General features: G+C 49.3%; 1 protein-coding gene across 1 annotated transcript; it reads left to right on the forward strand.

Annotated features, from left to right (window-relative positions):
- Window positions 1-10,984: 10,984 nt before the first annotated feature.
- On the forward strand, window positions 10,985-12,609 carry LOC114586310 (SLAM family member 8-like). The gene is made up of 3 exons (XM_077920339.1): window positions 10,985-11,307; window positions 11,422-11,724; window positions 12,484-12,609. The coding sequence occupies exons 1-3, from the start codon at window positions 11,070-11,072 to the stop codon at window positions 12,597-12,599; spliced, it is 657 nt and encodes a 218-aa protein (XP_077776465.1). The 5' UTR covers window positions 10,985-11,069; the 3' UTR covers window positions 12,600-12,609.
- Window positions 12,610-17,162: the final 4,553 nt, after the last annotated feature.

Consider the following 17,162-nt stretch of genomic DNA (forward strand, 5'->3'; position numbering starts at 1 on the left):
GATTGATCCGTTGGAAGTGCAAAGCAAACATTTTGGCATTTATACATGAGCCAGTTCTTCTTGCTCTTTGGTTCCATCTTCGTTTGTTTCTATCCTTGCTTCTTCTCCTCACCCCTCATCATACCGTGGGATGAGGTGGAAAGTTTTTGAGAAGCTTGAACTTGTGTTTAGTCTCAAGGGGCAGAAGATCTCCAGGTGTCATGTTTCAAAAGGAGAGACACAGAGAGATAGTCTCATTTGGGGCAGGATCCCAGCTTCAGCACCACCCAAATCCACCCCAGAGTGGCTTGCTCTCCCTCTGAACTTCTCAAAATAAGCTGGGCTAGAGACCCTGGAGGCACATTTGCCCACAGAGACCTTCCCTGGCCCCATTAGCTAAAGTGGTGCTTCAGGTTAAGAACAGTTTCAGGTTAAGTACGGACCTCCGGAACGAATTAAGTTTTTAACCCGAGGTACCGCTGTACCGTGCTATATTAGAAGCAACAAAACTTGTTTTGATGAATTGGAAGAGCTGCAAAAAGATTCCATTGAGCACATGGATTGATAATATGGACAGATTAGCTACATACGAACGAATTAAGCGATAAGGCGGATAGCAGTGGGAAGCGGAGGGAGGAGAGGGAGGTGGGAAAATATTGTTAATAAGATGCAGTCATAGGTATATCTTTGTATTCAAATCTGAATTGTCAAATTGTGTTATTATTCTTATTATATTTTTGTTGTATGTGTCTTTCGTGGTTGTTGTTTGTATCGAAAAAAATGATTATTATTTTATTTTATTTTTCAAAAAAAAGGTTGTTTTCACTCTTCTCCCTGGCAAAACATCCACAAAAGAGATTTTATTTTGGGAAGGAGACATATTTTCCCTACCAGGGAGACTAAAAAGGAGCGAGGCAAATATTTAACAAGAGCAGAGTGACGGTGCTTGTCTGGGGTCAATAAGCAGGGAGTTCCAAAGACTAGTGCTGCCAACCCTGAAAGATCGATCCCTTGGAATTGCAAAGCAAACATTATGATATTTATACATGAGCCAGTTTTCCTTGCTCTTTGGTTCCATCTTCGTTTGGTTCTTTCTTTGCTTCTTCTCCTCACCCCTCATCAAACTGTGGAATGTAGCTGTGGTCTCGGATGAGGGAGGAGGGGGAGAGTTTGTGAGAAACGTGTATTTTGCCTTAAAGCGGAGAAGTTCTCCAGGTGTCATGTTTTAAAAGGAGAGAGAGAAAGACAACAAGTGGGGTAGGATCCCAGCTTCAGCACCCCCATATCCACCCCAGAGTGGCTTGCTCTCCCCCTGAACTTCTCAAAATAAGCTGGGCTAGAGACCCTGGAAGCACATTTGCCCACAGAGATACTTCCTGGTGTCCACAGGGTCCCATCTCCGCTCCCCTCCATTTTACCAAAGCAATTTTACTTAATTTAACACATTTTGTTTTATTTTCACTAATGTTTGTATTGCTTTGTACACTTTATGATGTATGCATACAAAACATTCATGCTCTGATGTGCACACATTTTCCCAGTACATGCATGTTTGTACATATTAATTGTCTGCTGAACAGCAAAGCAAAATTCAGACAAGTGTGGATTTCATCTGTCATGGATGGTTTAGCTAAGATTCCTGCATTGAAGGGGGGTTGGACTAGATGACCCTTGGGAACCCTTCCAATTCTACCATTCTATGATTCAAACTAAGTGGTAAAAGCAACATAGATAGTAAACTAAACATATATACAGTAAAGTTAATGCCTCATGTTGTCGTAGTGCGAAAGATAGGGCCTTCAACTGACTTTCAGACGTTTTGAAATTCTGTGTGGGCACCACGTGAGCGTTTCCTGTCTTTAGCTGACAGCTTTCTCAGACTCGAAGACGGTTTCACTATATCAATTGTTTTGCAACCTTTCCCTCTTAAACCAAGCTTTGGGGCTGTGCGCTGCAGCATTTCTTATGCCTGGGAATAAAAGCAGAAGCCTGTTGCCGTACAACTGTGGGCAAATCAACTCTCCACCAGCAGAAGCCACACTTGAGGCTCCCTCTATTCCTGACCAGAAATATTCATGAATTTTGTGAGCAGGAGCCTCATGATCCTTCTCTCTGGTCTATTGATCTTCTCTTCCCTGGGTAAGTCCTTGCAAAGAAAAGCTGAATGCATAGGGTGAAAATATAGGTTTGCTTGGTCGTGAAGGGGAAAGTAACTGACAATGCTGAGCTCATCTGGAGAATAGGTCTCCTCCCTGAAAGTCCCTCTCCCCCCCCCCATCTCAGGGTCAATGTGTTTTGGCACCTGCTGGAGGCTCACATTCCACTGACAAGAGACCCCACCCCTCCAGACCTTCTCCTCTTTCCACCACTGCTTTCTCATTCTGGCCAAATCATGGTGGCTGTCATGGGCCCAGGGGGTTGGGGCGCAGGCCAGAGGTGGCTGGGGACAGGGAGGAGAAGCCCCAGAGGGACCGGCTAGACTGGGACAGACCCTGAGGAGCTCAATGAGCAATGCAAGGGGATGATCCTAGAAAGGTCTTAGTGGCCACTGTGGTCATGACTCCTCCCCAGCACTGTCTGCCAGGCTATCTAGGCAATGAGCAACATCCACAACCTTCGTTCACCCCTTGGTTCATCACACACCCAACTATATTCTTAACTACCACGATCCCACCACCCACAGGAGAGGCATCTTCCCACAAGAGGCAGTGATGACCACCATCCTGAATGGCTTGAAAGAGGATGAGATACATGTTTGGAGGAGGAGAAGACTGTTGAGGGATTCTAGGCAGGATGGCTCTCCTCTGCCTCCTCCATTGGAGGCAGCAATGCTTCTGAATACCAGCTGCTGGAAACCACAGAAGGAGAGAGCATTCTGGCGCTCAGAAGAACAGAATTCCAGGCTAGTTGAGCCACTGACAGGATCTTCTTAGGTTCTGATTTTCCTGATCTGCCTCTTGAGTTAATTTTGGGGTTTGAGGGCATATGAACATTTCTTTGGGGTTCAGTGACATATAAGTTTTGCATCTTTGAACCTCTTTCAAGCAAATAAAAATCTGGGCAGGTAGAATGCTCTTGTTGTTGTTAAACTTGTAACAGCCTCCTCAATCTCCAAAAGCTGCCAGCTCTTTTCATTGCTTTTGCTGTGCCCATATCTGTCACAAGACTTTTGTTATTAGCCAGTCTTTGCAAAGAGAGCAATTCTCCTCTGTTATGTACTGAATTGAATAGGATCCAAACTGCAGCAGTCTGATTGGTCCTAGAACAATAGGATTCAGAATGCAGCAGTCTGATTGGTCTTAGAACAATGCAGCAGTATGATTGGTTGGCAGGAACCACCCAATCATGCTCCAGATAGAAGTGAATCCGCAACCTGATTGGCTTACAGTAGAATTCCAGAATTAGCCAATCATGTGCAGCCCATTGTGTAAATAATGTATATAAAGCAGACCCCTCAGACATTCATTCATTCCTCCTCACCACTATGAGCTGAATAAAGAGCATGAAATCACTTTGCGACTCTGAGTATATTTCACTGGCGACGAAGGTGGGATCCCGCTGAGCTGACTGCCACACACAGCACCGCAGCACCGCCACCTGCCGCACCGCTGCCTCGCACCGTGTATCCAGGCTTCAGCTCCGGGACACAAGGAACTCAGAATGGCAACTGACAGCAGCTTCTCATCGTTCAACCCAGCATCTGGAGACTGGGAAGCGTACGCCTCCCGTTTTACCTTCCTCCTAGAAGCCAAAGGGGTCACCGATGCAGAAGACGCCAAGAAGAGGGCAATATTCTTCAGTGTCTGCGGAGAGGAGACGTTTGAAATCGCCCGGGCTCTCCTTGCACCTGAAGACGTCGCTACTGTTCCATACAAAACACTAATGGAACAGCTGAAGGGGCACTTTTCGCCACAGCCCTCAGTGGTGGCTTGTCGAAATGCCTTCTACGCAAAGCGGCAAGCCCCTGGGGAAACCATAACTGGGTTTGTGACCTCTCTTCGCCAAGCTGCCCGGTTCTGCAACTTCTCAGAGCTGGAGAACATGCTTCGTGACCGCCTCGTCGGTGGCCTGAAGGATGAGAAGCTGCAACGACGCCTCTACGCTAAGAAGGACCTAACGTTCCAGGTCGCTCTGGAGGAGGCCCTGGCAACGGAAGCTGCCGAGAGGTCGACGCAAGAGGCACGTCTGAGCCAGCCGTCCCAACCGAGGGTCCACCACGAAGACCTCACCGACGACTCAGGATCCGACAGGGAGGAGGTGCACAGAGTACAGCAGCGCACTCAAGCAGCCCACATACCACAGCTGCCTCGACGAGAAGGAGGGAACTGCGCAAGCTGTGGAGAAAGTCACGAGAGGAGGACCTGCCGTTTCCGCAACGCAGAGTGCAGGCAGTGCAGAAAATTGGGACACATCGCCCGGGTGTGTCGGGCTCGGCCCACCCGACACCAGGCATCAGATGACCAATCCAAGAGCCCCAGGTCCCGGGGCCCAACGCACCAAGGCAACTCAACGGAGCTCACGGACTTCCAGGTATACCAGTTGCCCCACCCCAACGTAGAGAAAATTTATGTAGAGGTACAGATAGAGGGGGCCCCATGCCGCATGGAGCTTGACACGGGTTCAACTCTATCCATAATCTCGGCAAGGACCTTAAGGAAACTGTGTCCTACTGGGGGTCCCAAACTCAGGCCAGCCCCATTCACCCTCCGGGACTTCCAGAAACGTAAGGTCCCCACAATGGGGGTGGGGACCTTCAGGGTGCAATACCGAGGGCGGACGCGGCAACTGGACTTGCTTGTGGTCAAGGGCCCCTACATTAGCTTACTGGGATTGGCATGGTTTGGACCACTGGGGCTAGCCATCACCGGGGTGAACCACATGAGCTTACAAGTGGACGTGGACGCCATATGCAAGGAATTTCCGGGGGTTTTCGATGGGAAATTGGGACAGTATACGGGGCCCCCCATTGCTCTACAGCTTGACCCCGCAGTACGACCGGTCAGGCTCAAGGCCCGCCGGGTCCCGTTCGCCCTGAAACCCCGTATAGATGAGGAATTGGACCGACTCGTGGAGCAAGGAGTGCTGGAGCCGGTGCCTAATGCCCCCTGGGAAACTCCAATCGTCACACCCGTCAAGCCTAATGGTTCGGTCCGCATCTGCGCAGACTACAAATGTACCATAAACAAGGCCCTCACGGCCCATGCATACCCAGTGCCAGTGGTCAGCCATGTCCTTGCCACCCTGGCTGGGTCGAAAATTTTTGGCAAGCTGGACTTGGCCCAAGCATATCAACAGCTGCCAGTAGACGAGGCTACAGCAGAGGCACAGACGATTGTGACACACAGAGGAGCGTTCAGGGTAAAGCGGCTGCAATTCGGGGTCAGCGTGGCACCAGGCATATTCCAGAATCTAATGGACTCTCTCCTTAAAGGGATTCCTGGTGTCACCCCCTTCTTCGATGATGTGTTGATTGCTGGGCCCACACCAGAGGAGTTTGAGGACCGCCTCCGCACCGTTCTGCACCGTTTCCAGACGGCGGGTCTCAAGGTGAAGCGGGAAAAATGTCTACTAGGAGTGCCTCAGGTGGACTTTCTGGGATTTATGGTGGACGCAGAAGGGGTCCACCCGACTGGGGACAAGGTACGGGCCATTTGTGATGCCCCAGCGCCCAAGAACAAGACTGAACTTCAGGCCTTCTTGGGACTATTGAACTTTTACCATTCCTTCCTTCCCCACAAGGCGGCGGTAGCGGAGCCCCTACACAGACTCCTGGACAAGCGGGCCCCTTGGGTGTGGGGCCAGCATCAGGAGGCCGCATTCCAGGCAGTCAAGGACTTGCTTGTCTCAAACTCGGTCTTGGCACACTTCGACGAGAGGCTGCCGGTGGTGCTAGCATGCGACGCCTCACCCTATGGCATTGGCGCTGTCCTGGGACACCAACTCCCAGATGGAAGAGAGGTACCAGTGGCATACTTTTCCCAGACACTCAACGAAACCGAGCGGAACTACTCGCAAATCGACAAGGAGGGTCTGGCAATCGTGAAGGGAGTAAAAAAATTCCATGATTTCCTGTACGGGCGGCCCTTCACCGTGGTGACAGACCACAAGCCGTTGCTTGGCTTGTTTGCCCCCGAAAAGCAGACCCCCCAAGTGCTGTCTCCTCGCGTCCTCAGGTGGTCAATTTTCCTTGCCAGCTACCAGTATGCACTGATTCACCGCCCTGGGAAGGCGATGGGCCATGCGGACGCCCTCAGCAGGCTACCACTACCGGAAACAGGCCCCGACCCAGCACCTGCACAAGAGGTTATGAGCCTGGAGCTGCTTCCCGACCGCCCCATTCAGGCACAAGAAGTCGCACACCATTCCAAGAAAGATAGGGTCATCTCCCGGGTCCTGGACTGGGTGTGGAGGGGATGGCCCAGCAGCAGCCCCGGGCCAGAATTCGCCAGCTACACAACCCGCAAACATGAACTGTCAGCCCACAAGGGGTGCCTGTTATGGGGAAGCAGGGTCGTTGTTCCCCAGCCCCTCCGCAAAAGGGTCCTCACAGCCCTACACGAGACACACCCAGGGGTAGTAAGAATGAAAGCCCTTGCCAGGAGTTATGTGTGGTGGCCGGGGATTGACGGAGAGATAGAGGCCTGGGTCAAACACTGCCAGGCCTGCCAAGAATCCCGCCCAGATTCCCCAAGGGCCCCAGTCCAGTCCTGGGAGTCCGCCCGAGCACCATGGTCACGCCTGCATGTGGACTTCGCTGGCCCCTTTCAGGGGAAAACATTCTTCATAGTGGTGGACTCCTACACCAAATGGCTGGAAGTCGCACTGGTACCGTCCACTTCTACGTCCGCAGCCATCCGGGTACTACGCAGGCTGTTTGCAACCCACGGGCTCCCTGACACTCTCGTCTCAGACAACGGGACTGCATTTACGTCAGGAGAATTCCAAACCTTCACAGCGCAGAACGCCATCCGCCACATCCGTTCAGCGCCATTCCACCCGGCCACCAATGGCCAAGCAGAACGCATGGTGCGGACCACCAAGGACACCCTTCGCCGCATGACGCAAGGGGATTGGGAGTACCGCCTTGCCACATTCCTTCTAGCACAGCACAGCACCCCCAGCTCAACGACTGGCCGGAGCCCCGCTGAACTACTAATGGGTCGGCGCCTTGCAATCAGATTGGACCGCCTTCACCCTGATAGAGCTCAGGATGAGGTAGGGGTGGGGGAAGGCAGGAACCCCCGGACCTTTGAGGCCCAGGACCCAGTGTACGCAAAGAATTTTGGGGCAGGCCCTGCATGGGTACCCGTCACAGTCACCAGGGTCACTGGCCCCGTGTCGTACGAGGTGCTAACAGATGGGGGGCAATGCTGGCGCCGCCACTGCGACCAGATACGGCGACGATTCCCGGGAGAAAACCAGGAGGAGGAGGACAGGTCAAAGGAGTCCCAAGGGAACAGTGGGGCAGTGAGGCCCATAGAGCAGCAAGGGCAAGCAGGAGAGGCAGAATCAGTAAATACAGAGAGGACCCGTGAGGCCGAAAGGACACCGGAACCAGAACTACGACTGAGCGAGCAGGTTGCACCAGACCAAACAGCCCCATCACAGCCAGCATCCTTGGAACGCGAGCCAGAACCTGAACCCCAGACCAGGGAACACCCCAGGCCGCAACGCACACGTAGGCCGCCGGCATACCTTGAGGACTATGAATGCGACCTCCCGGGCAGGACTGGAACTTAGAGGGGAGGGGTGTTATGTACTGAATTGAATAGGATCCAAACTGCAGCAGTCTGATTGTTCCTAGAACAATAGGATTCAGAATGCAGCAGTCTGATTGGTCTTAGAACAATGCAGCAGTATGATTGGTTGGCAGGAACCACCCAATCATGCTCCAGATAGAAGTGAATCCGCAACCTGATTGGCTTACAGTAGAATTCCAGAATTAGCCAATCATGTGCAGCCCATTGTGTAAATAATGTATATAAAGCAGACCCCTCAGACATTCATTCATTCCTCCTCACCACTATGAGCTGAATAAAGAGCATGAAATCACTTTGCGACTCTGAGTATATTTCATCCTCCTCCCCTACAAACCACACCCAGGGGCACAGTTCCGTAGAGAAGCAAACATGGCTTTTTATTGCAGACGTTTCCTCTTCAGAATGTTGCTGTACTTTCCCACACTTTGTTCTGAAGAGCAATAAGACCTGTGCCAGCAGCTGGTTTCTTCAGGAGGTTGGGGAAGAGACTGACCATGATTGTCCTCCCTGACATTTGCCTCTTGCAGTTGCCAGACTCCTCGGGAGAAGGATATGGGAGCCAGCTGTATGCCATCTTCCCCTCTGAGCTGTATTTAAGCCAGGCTGCTTGGAGTGTAGCAAGAACAGGGCCAGAAACGTTTTTGTCAGTTATCTCTTGTGTAGCTTTGCATTTGCACAGACAAGCGGAGACTCCGCAACTCCGGGCAACACCCAAGTGGAATAATGACTCAAGAAAATGTGTTATGGGATTAAAATTTTGGCCACAAATTTATTAAAACTTCAGATTTAGGGGGACCTTGGCTTAGGCATTGGGCATTTATCCCTCCCAGTCCCCGGCCAGCGATCTGGGGAACATCAGGGTTATCCAGAATGTGTGGGGATTGAGCTGGCTCTGGAGAGCAATGACAACCTATTGGCATATGGCCAATGCCTCCCCTCAAAACAACCCCTTTAACAGGGAACCCTGGGATCGCCACCACAGGGGGGACGTGGGTCACCCCTTCATGCCCCTCTCCACAATTTAGGGAAGATAGACTAAAGGTTTCTACCCAAGGCCTGAAACCACCAAAGTTGGGACGTTTTGCTACGGGGATGGCAAAACCCGCCAATGCAGGAAAATTCCATTCCGGCCCTTCAACAGCGACCTTGACGTAGCAGCGCCCGCGTACCTGTGAAGAAGAGGTTAACCTGCAAAAGAAGGCTTAACTGAGGGAAGGGAGGGTGGGAGAAGCTGTGAAGTGGCCTGAGAACTCCCAGGTAAGTTCCGGCCACTATTGTGTGGGCTGGGCGATCCCTCCCCTTACTTGGCCAACTCTCTCCTGGCAACGCCTCCACAGCTGGGATTGGGCAACTGGCAAAGGTAGGCCTCTAGGTGTCCTGCCTGGCAGGGGCGATTCCAGGCTGTACTGCCGGAAGCCGCATGGGATGGGGGGGGGGGGCTGCGCGCGACCACGCAAAAGGGGCCCCCTGTTTTATGTGGGGAGCGGTCATTATGTACTTAAGCCCTGATTTGGGGGGCGGAGTTTAATATTGAATTTATTCTGTACTTGCCAAATTGTTTATTTCTGTCATTTTTTAGTTTACTGTCATATTCTGTATTTTGTACATTTGTATTTCCAGTGCTCTGTGCTTTGAAAGTTTGCTGTGATCCACTTTGGGCTCAGCTCCTTGCGGAACAGACACATATCAATCAATCCCAGTCAAGAGACAGCTGCTTACTGGTTACCAGTACTTTTCTTCTGTGGGGACGCAGGGTTACACATACCCCTAAACATTTTGTGAATCTAAGTTTGGCCTCATTGGGGGCCATATTTCAATATGAGTAGGAAAATGAGTGTACCTCTAAACATATTTTTTTAGAAAAAAAGCACTGTTGGTCACTGGAACCCAGTTCCCCGTGAGGGTGGGGCAATGCCACAGTGATCTTTGTTACTGAGCTCAGTTTGTAGGAGAATCTGCACATATGACGAAGGTGGACGTTAGAGAGCTCAACCATAGGTGGTGCCAGACAGCGGCGTAGCGTGGGTTGTCAGCACCCGGGGCAAGGCAAGTAATTTGCGCCCCCTAACCCGTGGATTTGCGCCCCCTAACCTGTGGATTTGCGCCCCCTAACCCGTGGATTTGCCCTAACCCCAGATCTTGCGCCCGGTGCAGCCGGCCCCCCCTGCACCCCCCCACGCTACGCCACTGGTGCCAGAGTCGATGAGAGGGAGAGCCAACTAATTCTAGTTCTGTCCCCGCCTGCCCTACTGAGAGCTACAAGTGTAACACAGATACTAAGGAGGAGGCAGCGCCTGGGCTAGTTTAAAGTAAAAAAGAAGATGGCTAAAGACAGACTGAAGCTGGCAAAGGCAGTGCCCCACTCACCCTCAGGGAACAGTCTCCACTGCTGTGAAGTGTTGCTGCACATTTGCAACTGTTCATCTTCTTTACAAGGGTTTTGCAGGACTTCGAAAGGTTGGTGATCTCCAAATGTTGGTGAGAATCAAACACCTAATCTTAATAGAAAACTTTAACAGGTACACAGGAAGGAGTACAGCAGGTGTGCATTTCTAAAACACATAGAAGAACCCTGAGCTCACAACTCTTTCTCCTCCTCCACTACTCCTTGCCTGGAATTACCTTTGTACTTGTAACAATGTCCTTCTCCTACAGGAAAGGACCACGTTAGGATAGCTAGGAGAATGTAATAAGTGTTTAACTCAGGAATCCCCAGCCTCCAGATGTTTGGCCTACAACTCCCATGATCCCTAGTTTACATGACCAGTGGTCAGGGATGATGAGAATTGTAGTCCAAAACATCTGGAGGGCCGAAGGTTGGGGGTGCCTGGTTTAACTAGAGAGTTGAGCAGTTCAAGTGGGTTGATGTACAATTCAGCAACAGTTAAGATTAATCGTGGAAATTGCAAACTGTAGAATGATGTCCCTCCACACAGAGATGCACCTGGAACCTTTATTGCAGAATTTCCATTATATGCCAAAGATTCATTCCTTTACCCTACCATGGACATCTGCAATATCATTCCTATTACATTTTAATGCTGCATTTTAAATTATTGTAACCTGCTCTGGGAACCTTATGAAGGAGGATGGATAAGGAGTTAAAAACGTTAATGGTTCTAATTTTCAACTTCTTCTTCCTCCCCTCCTCCTCCTCCTCCTCCTCCTCCTCCTCCTCCTCCTTCTTTGTTTTTCCCCACCACCACCCTCTCCTCACCAGACACTTTAAGCCATGCAGTAGTAGAGAATCCAACCCATCAGGTGAAGGGAATCCTGGGAGGATCAGTCTTGTTTCCTGCCAATGTATCTCAAGGAATAACAGTGCAGAAAATGGAATGGGACTTTTACCCCCAAAGGGGAGGCCTGGGCTTTTGGCTGGCAGAATTCAGTCATGGGAAACTGGAGCACCAAAGTCCCACCAACCGGTTTGAACAACGACTAGACATGGTGGACGAGACAACACTGAGGATCAAAGACCTGGAGTTGGATGACAGTGGGATCTACAATGCTCGCATCTGGTTTACTAAGACACAGTTTCAAGAACAGCGTTTCAGCCTCACCGTTTATGGTAAGTTATTGCTTTCACTGATTGGCTCATGGAATAGGATCAGCACCATTTCCCTTCATAGGCATTGGTAGGGGTGGCGTGAAAGCTTATGCTGATTTCATTTGTGTTCCACAGAGCCAGTGCCAACACCACAGATACACCATCAAGTGGAATCCAAGACTCCAGGTGGATGTAATGTGACCTTGCGATGCCACACACCTGGAAGGGAAGATCTCAGTATCTCCTGGGAAACAGGGGATCCGCACAGGGCCTTAGGAAAGAGTGTGAATCAGTACCAGGTTTCTGACAATGGCCGGGAGCTCCGTGTCTCCTTCTGGAACAGTTCTTTCGACTCCAAATTCACCTGCCTGGCCAGCAATCCTGTTGATCAAAAGAGAGCCTCCTTTGACTTGCTCAACATCTGCCAGAGTTATGAAGGTGAGCAATATATCCTTTCCTTCATTATCCAGAGGATGTGCTTGTGGTTGCGAAAAGGCAGGCTAGCCCTTAACATGAGGGATTTGAGATGTGTTTGTATTCATAAGGCTCCTTGAAGACTGATCTGATCCTGTGAATTGCTGCTCCCCCTCCCCCCATATCCTCCCATTCCTAGCTTAAGAAATTGATTCAGGCAAGTGTGTCTGACAGGGCATTCACAGCCCAAATAATTGCATTACAAATGGGACAGATTAGCAACACTTGTTTATCTCTTGTTATTTATTCTACTGCTCTTAGCTGAGTGTGAGCATGAGGCTCTGAATCTCGGGGTCATGGGTTAAAGCCCCACCTTGGGCAAAAGATTCCTGCATTGCAGGGGTTTGGACTAGGTGACTCTAGTTGTCCCTTCCAACTCTACAATTCTATGAGAGTCACTCTGGTGCTTGCTATTAGAGTATATTTTGAGAGACTCTTATTGCTCATTGCATGTGGACAGTTTGGACCCTTGAGTTGGGGTCCATGGCTTATCTCTTCTGTCATAGTTATTCTGGTGGCTGTGATGATGGCTGTGGCGATGATGTTGGTGTCGGTGCTGGTGGTGGTGCTGGTGATGAAGATATCTAAAAGGCATAGAAGAGGTAGGACCATCTCTATTGATCTTCTTCTAAATATACCACTACATTTCTTTTGCCTATCCCAAAAGGCAGAGACTGGTCAGTGCCATGGATTAAATAATGTGCCTCATGTTGCATTCCACAGGTGTTGGTTCTTTGATGGAAAAGAAGGGGGAAAGTACTCTTACACTCCAGAACTCAAAAATGATTGACGATGACGATGACGATGATGATGATGATGATGATGATGAGGTGAGATGATGATGATGAGGTGAGATTATCAGTGTGCAAAGTAATGATGGAGTGATTGCAGATAATTACAATGAAAGCATCTGATACAGTTTGGAGGCATTTATTACTTACGAAATGATTATTAAAGTTGCAATCTGTTATTTTTAAATGAACAACAGCAACAGAAAACAGACTTCAAACAGGCCAGTCACCTCATAAGAAATGGCAATCAGTTAGGCAAAACCTGTCCCTATGAAGCATCTCTGCTTGTCTGCAGAAGCTTCTCTTAAAATTATCTTCCGCTGGCTCTGGACTCCATCCCATCCAGCCAAAATAAACACCAGCATCTCTCCCTTATGCTGGAAAGGCTGTGGAGAGAGAGACTCATTTTCATGCGTGGGGGAGTTGCGCGTTGGTCTACTCCTTTTGGGAAAAGGTGCTTCACACTATTTCCAAAATTTCGCTGTAATGGGATCCACCCAATTCAGCTCTTGCCTTGTTATCATTAGATTCAACTTTAAACAATAACCTTAAGACGGCTTGTGCAAAGATTCTGTTCCCATCAGGGAAATATGCACAGTTAAACTGGGCAGAATTGAACCCCCCCCCTCCAGCTAGTGAATGAAGAATTCAGCCCTCTGGCTGCAGGGCTCTGCTTCCCACATCCTTCCCCCAGTGAACCCAACAGGATTGTGCTCTCCCCTCACCAGCTGTTCTGGACTCTTCCCAAAATATTACTTTTATCCTTGATTATTTATCATTGATAATAACTGAGTTCTGGAGAATGGAAATGACATACTTTTGTCAATTCAAAATGGGCAATTCCACCCGCTCTCTTATGGTCTTAGTTATGGCAAGTTCTCCAGGAGCCCGTGGAACTAGAAAGCTACCCCTAAAGCTGGAACTGAGGTGCAGGAAAAATGCTTGCTTTTAGGCAAATTGGTATCCTTTCTTGGAGAACGCTTGACTTGGACAGGACTTTAATTTGGTCCAGGGTTCAGGTGGGACAAAATGCACAGAAACTCTTTTAGAAAGAAGTTGCATCTCCAGAGTTCCTACTGTCATAATTTCTCTTCCCCTCCAGGTTGACTCAGACAGAGAGGAATTAACGGCCAGTTCCACACCACCCAGGGAATCCTTTCCTTCTCCCAATTCTTCTCCAGTCTCAGACACAGAGCCCTCAGAGATTGAACACTGCATCCCACAGACCAACATGGGAGATCAGGCACAACATGAGACATCTGTAACATCTCTGGGAGCCACTGCTGAGGAATTCACAGAGGGTCCCTCTGTTGAAAGACCCACTGAAGATCTCTCATCGCTGCCAGTTGAGCCGGAGCTACAGCCTACAGCTTCTGTTGCCAGGGCCTCCTCCAGCGCGACCCGGAACGTTAGGTCCTTCTTGGCGTAGAGGCGTCATTGCAGCTTCTCATCCTTCAGGCCACCGACAAGGCGGTCACGAAGCATATTCTCCAACTCTGAGAAGTTGCAGAACCGGGCAGCTTGGCAGAGAGAGGTCACAAATCCTATTATGGTTTCCCCAGGGGCTTGTCGCTTTGCATAGAAGGCATTTCGACGAGCCACCACTGAGGGCTGTGCCGAAAAGTGCCCCTTCAGCTGTTCCATTATTGTTTTGTAAGGAACGGTAGCGACGTCTTCAGGTGCAAGGAGAGCCCGGGCGATTCTGAATGTCTCCTCTCCACAGCTGAAGAATATCGCCCTCTTCTTGGCGTCTTCTTCGTCGGTGACCCCTTTGGCTTCTAGGAGGAAGGTGAAATGGGAGGCGTACGCTTCCCAGTCTCTGGATGCTGGGTTGAACAGCGAGAAGCTGCTGTTGGTTGCCATTCTGCGTTCCTTGGGTCCCAGAGCTGAAGCCTGGATACACGGTGTGAGGCAGCGGTGCGGCAGGTGGCGGTGCTGCAGTGCTGTGTGTGGCAGTCAGCTCAGCGGGATCCTACCTTCGTCGCCAGTGAAATATACTCAGGGTCGAGTGTGGATTTCATGCTCTTTATTCAGCTCATAGCAGTGAGGAATGAAAGTTTCCCTTGTGATAGGAATTTTATGGTCTTAGATATATGGTAATGTTCATAAGTGTACCAACCAAGCACATACTTAGATCAGCACAGGAAGACCAACCTGGAACCATTTTGATTTCTAAACTGACCAAATCTTTTCTCTGAAGGTCAAAATGTAAAAGCCTCCCCATTGTCTTTTCCTTCACAAATCCTGTCTTAAGGATATGTCTGTTTGAATAGTGTGTGAGCCTGTGACCTGGCCCAGGAACTAAGTATTTATCATTACAAAAGACTGGCCAGGCTCCCCAGGAAATCCAATCAAGTAACCTGCCAGACAGGAGATAAACAACAACAGGAGAAAAACAATATTAACATTTCTGTGATGTAGGTGTGATGTATCTGAGGGGTGGTCTTAAGTTACACCCCTTCTGTGATGTATGTATGATGTTTCTGGGGGTGGTCTTGATCTACAGGGTGGCAATTTCAAAAGTCTTTATAAGGCCTTGCGTGCCATTGTTCTGGGTTCCTCCTCCTTTCCTGCGTGTGAGAGGGGAGCACCCTGTTGCAACAGATCAATAAAGATCAAGCTTACTAGCTGCTTTGCTTCTCAATATTCACTGGTTGGCCTCTGTTATTTTCTCCTCCCAATAGGGAACCTACGTAAGGACTCTATATGGGCTCTTGGATACGCCATAACGGAAAAGGGCAATTTTTGTTTACAACAGTTGCGGATTCACTTCCACCTGGAGCTAGATTGGGTGGCTCCTGCGGACCAATCATACTGCTGCACTGTTCTAGGACCAATCAGACTGCTGCCTTTTGGATCCTATTTAACTCAGTACATAACATATATAATACCTTAAAATTCCTATAACAGGTCTCTGGGTCCTTAAACCCAGGCGCCTTATAATAATAACTATTATTTATTATTTATACCCCACCTATCTGGCTGGATTTTCCCAGCCTTGCCTTACCAATCTTTTCCTATTTAGCTTGGACTCTGGTTAGTGCTTTTTTAAATTAAAGAAGTAAAATACAGTGACTACAAGACCGCCTCTCCTGGTCTGCCCTGCGGAGGACCTTAAGGTCCACAAACGACAACACTTTGGAGGTCCCAAGTCACAAGGTGGTTAGATTAGTCTCAACTAGGGCCAGGGCCTTTTCAGCACTGGCCCCGATCTGGTGGAATGCTCTGTCACAAGAGACCAGGGCCCTGTGGGACTTGACATCTTTCTGCAGGGCCTGCAAGACAGAGTTGTTCTGCCTGGCCTTTGGTTTGGACTCAGTCTGACCCTTATGTTTCCCTCCACTTATGATCTTGATTTATAGGCTACTTTGAAAATAAGGTTGCATTTTAAATTGCATTTTAACCTGTATTTTAAATTGGTGTTGTTTATTCCTATTGTGGCTTTATTGTAATTTTACTGGTGTTAGCTGCTCTGAGCCCGGATCTGGCCGGGGAGGGATGGGTATAAATTAAATTATTAATTATTATTATTATTATTACTCATGGAAGGGTGGGCAGGGCTGGTCCAAGATATTCTGGCACCCGAGGCAAACCCCAGGGGGCAATGTGTGAGGAGAACCTGAGTTTACAGAGTTGTTACAGTAAAATCTGGGTGTGGGGTTACTCTGCCACCCAGCTCGTCGGAATAAGTCTGCGGGTCCCTGCGGAGGAAAAATGAGCTCAGCCGGAGGCAGGAGCAAACAGCAGAAGATCCAAGTTTATTGCACAACAGGTTCAAGGCGAGATTGAACAGCGAGAAAGGGGTGACATGAACTTTTGAAACTCCATCCATGTCCCAGAATACAGTGCAAAATACATCCCAGTTACATCATGAATACATTAAGGAGAGGTTGGGTTACACAGATTACATCATGAATACATTAAGGAGAGGTTGGGTTACACCGGATTAACATATGGAGGAGGGAGGGGGGAATATGCAGAGAGCTGGAGATATGCGCAGATAAGCACATCCTGAGTACCAGTGATGAGAAGACAATGGTCCATATATGCAGAGTCTGCCACCTGGCATTGCCCAGAGGAAAGGCTTGGCAGAGTGATTTGACAGGATTAGGGTCTTGACACCTTGCTTGAGGGATTATGGAGGACAGGGGAGGTGTCATGGAGTCCTAGAGAAATTGAGCAATTTGGCACGTTGATTTTCTATGAATTTTATAGATTTTAGTCCCTTTTGACATTGACAATTGGAAATAAATGGATATATTGTAGCGAAGAAGAAGGTGAAGAAGACATGCCCCCCCCCCCTTCCGTATCAGAGTTAAACAGCTCAGAGTGTGCGTCCTGCCTACTGTGGGGCAGAGAGACTCTGCGTCACTTCTAAGAGTCTCAGTTCTTAGTTCTATTCTGCTTTCATTTTTGTCCGGGACAGACATGCTTGCACGATGTTCCATGATTGTGGATAATTCTGCTGTATTAAAGTGCTTTTAGTTTTAGTAACTCAGCGTGAGACTCTGATTTATGCACACCTACGCACAGAAGAGGGGACGTGGGTGGCGCTGTGGGTAAAAGCCTCAGAGCCTAGGGCTTGCTGATCAAAAGGTCGGCGGTTCGAAT

The sequence above is a fragment of the Podarcis muralis genome, chromosome 16 (genome assembly GCF_964188315.1).
Source record: "Podarcis muralis chromosome 16, rPodMur119.hap1.1, whole genome shotgun sequence".
Lineage (NCBI taxonomy): Eukaryota > Metazoa > Chordata > Lepidosauria > Squamata > Lacertidae > Podarcis > Podarcis muralis.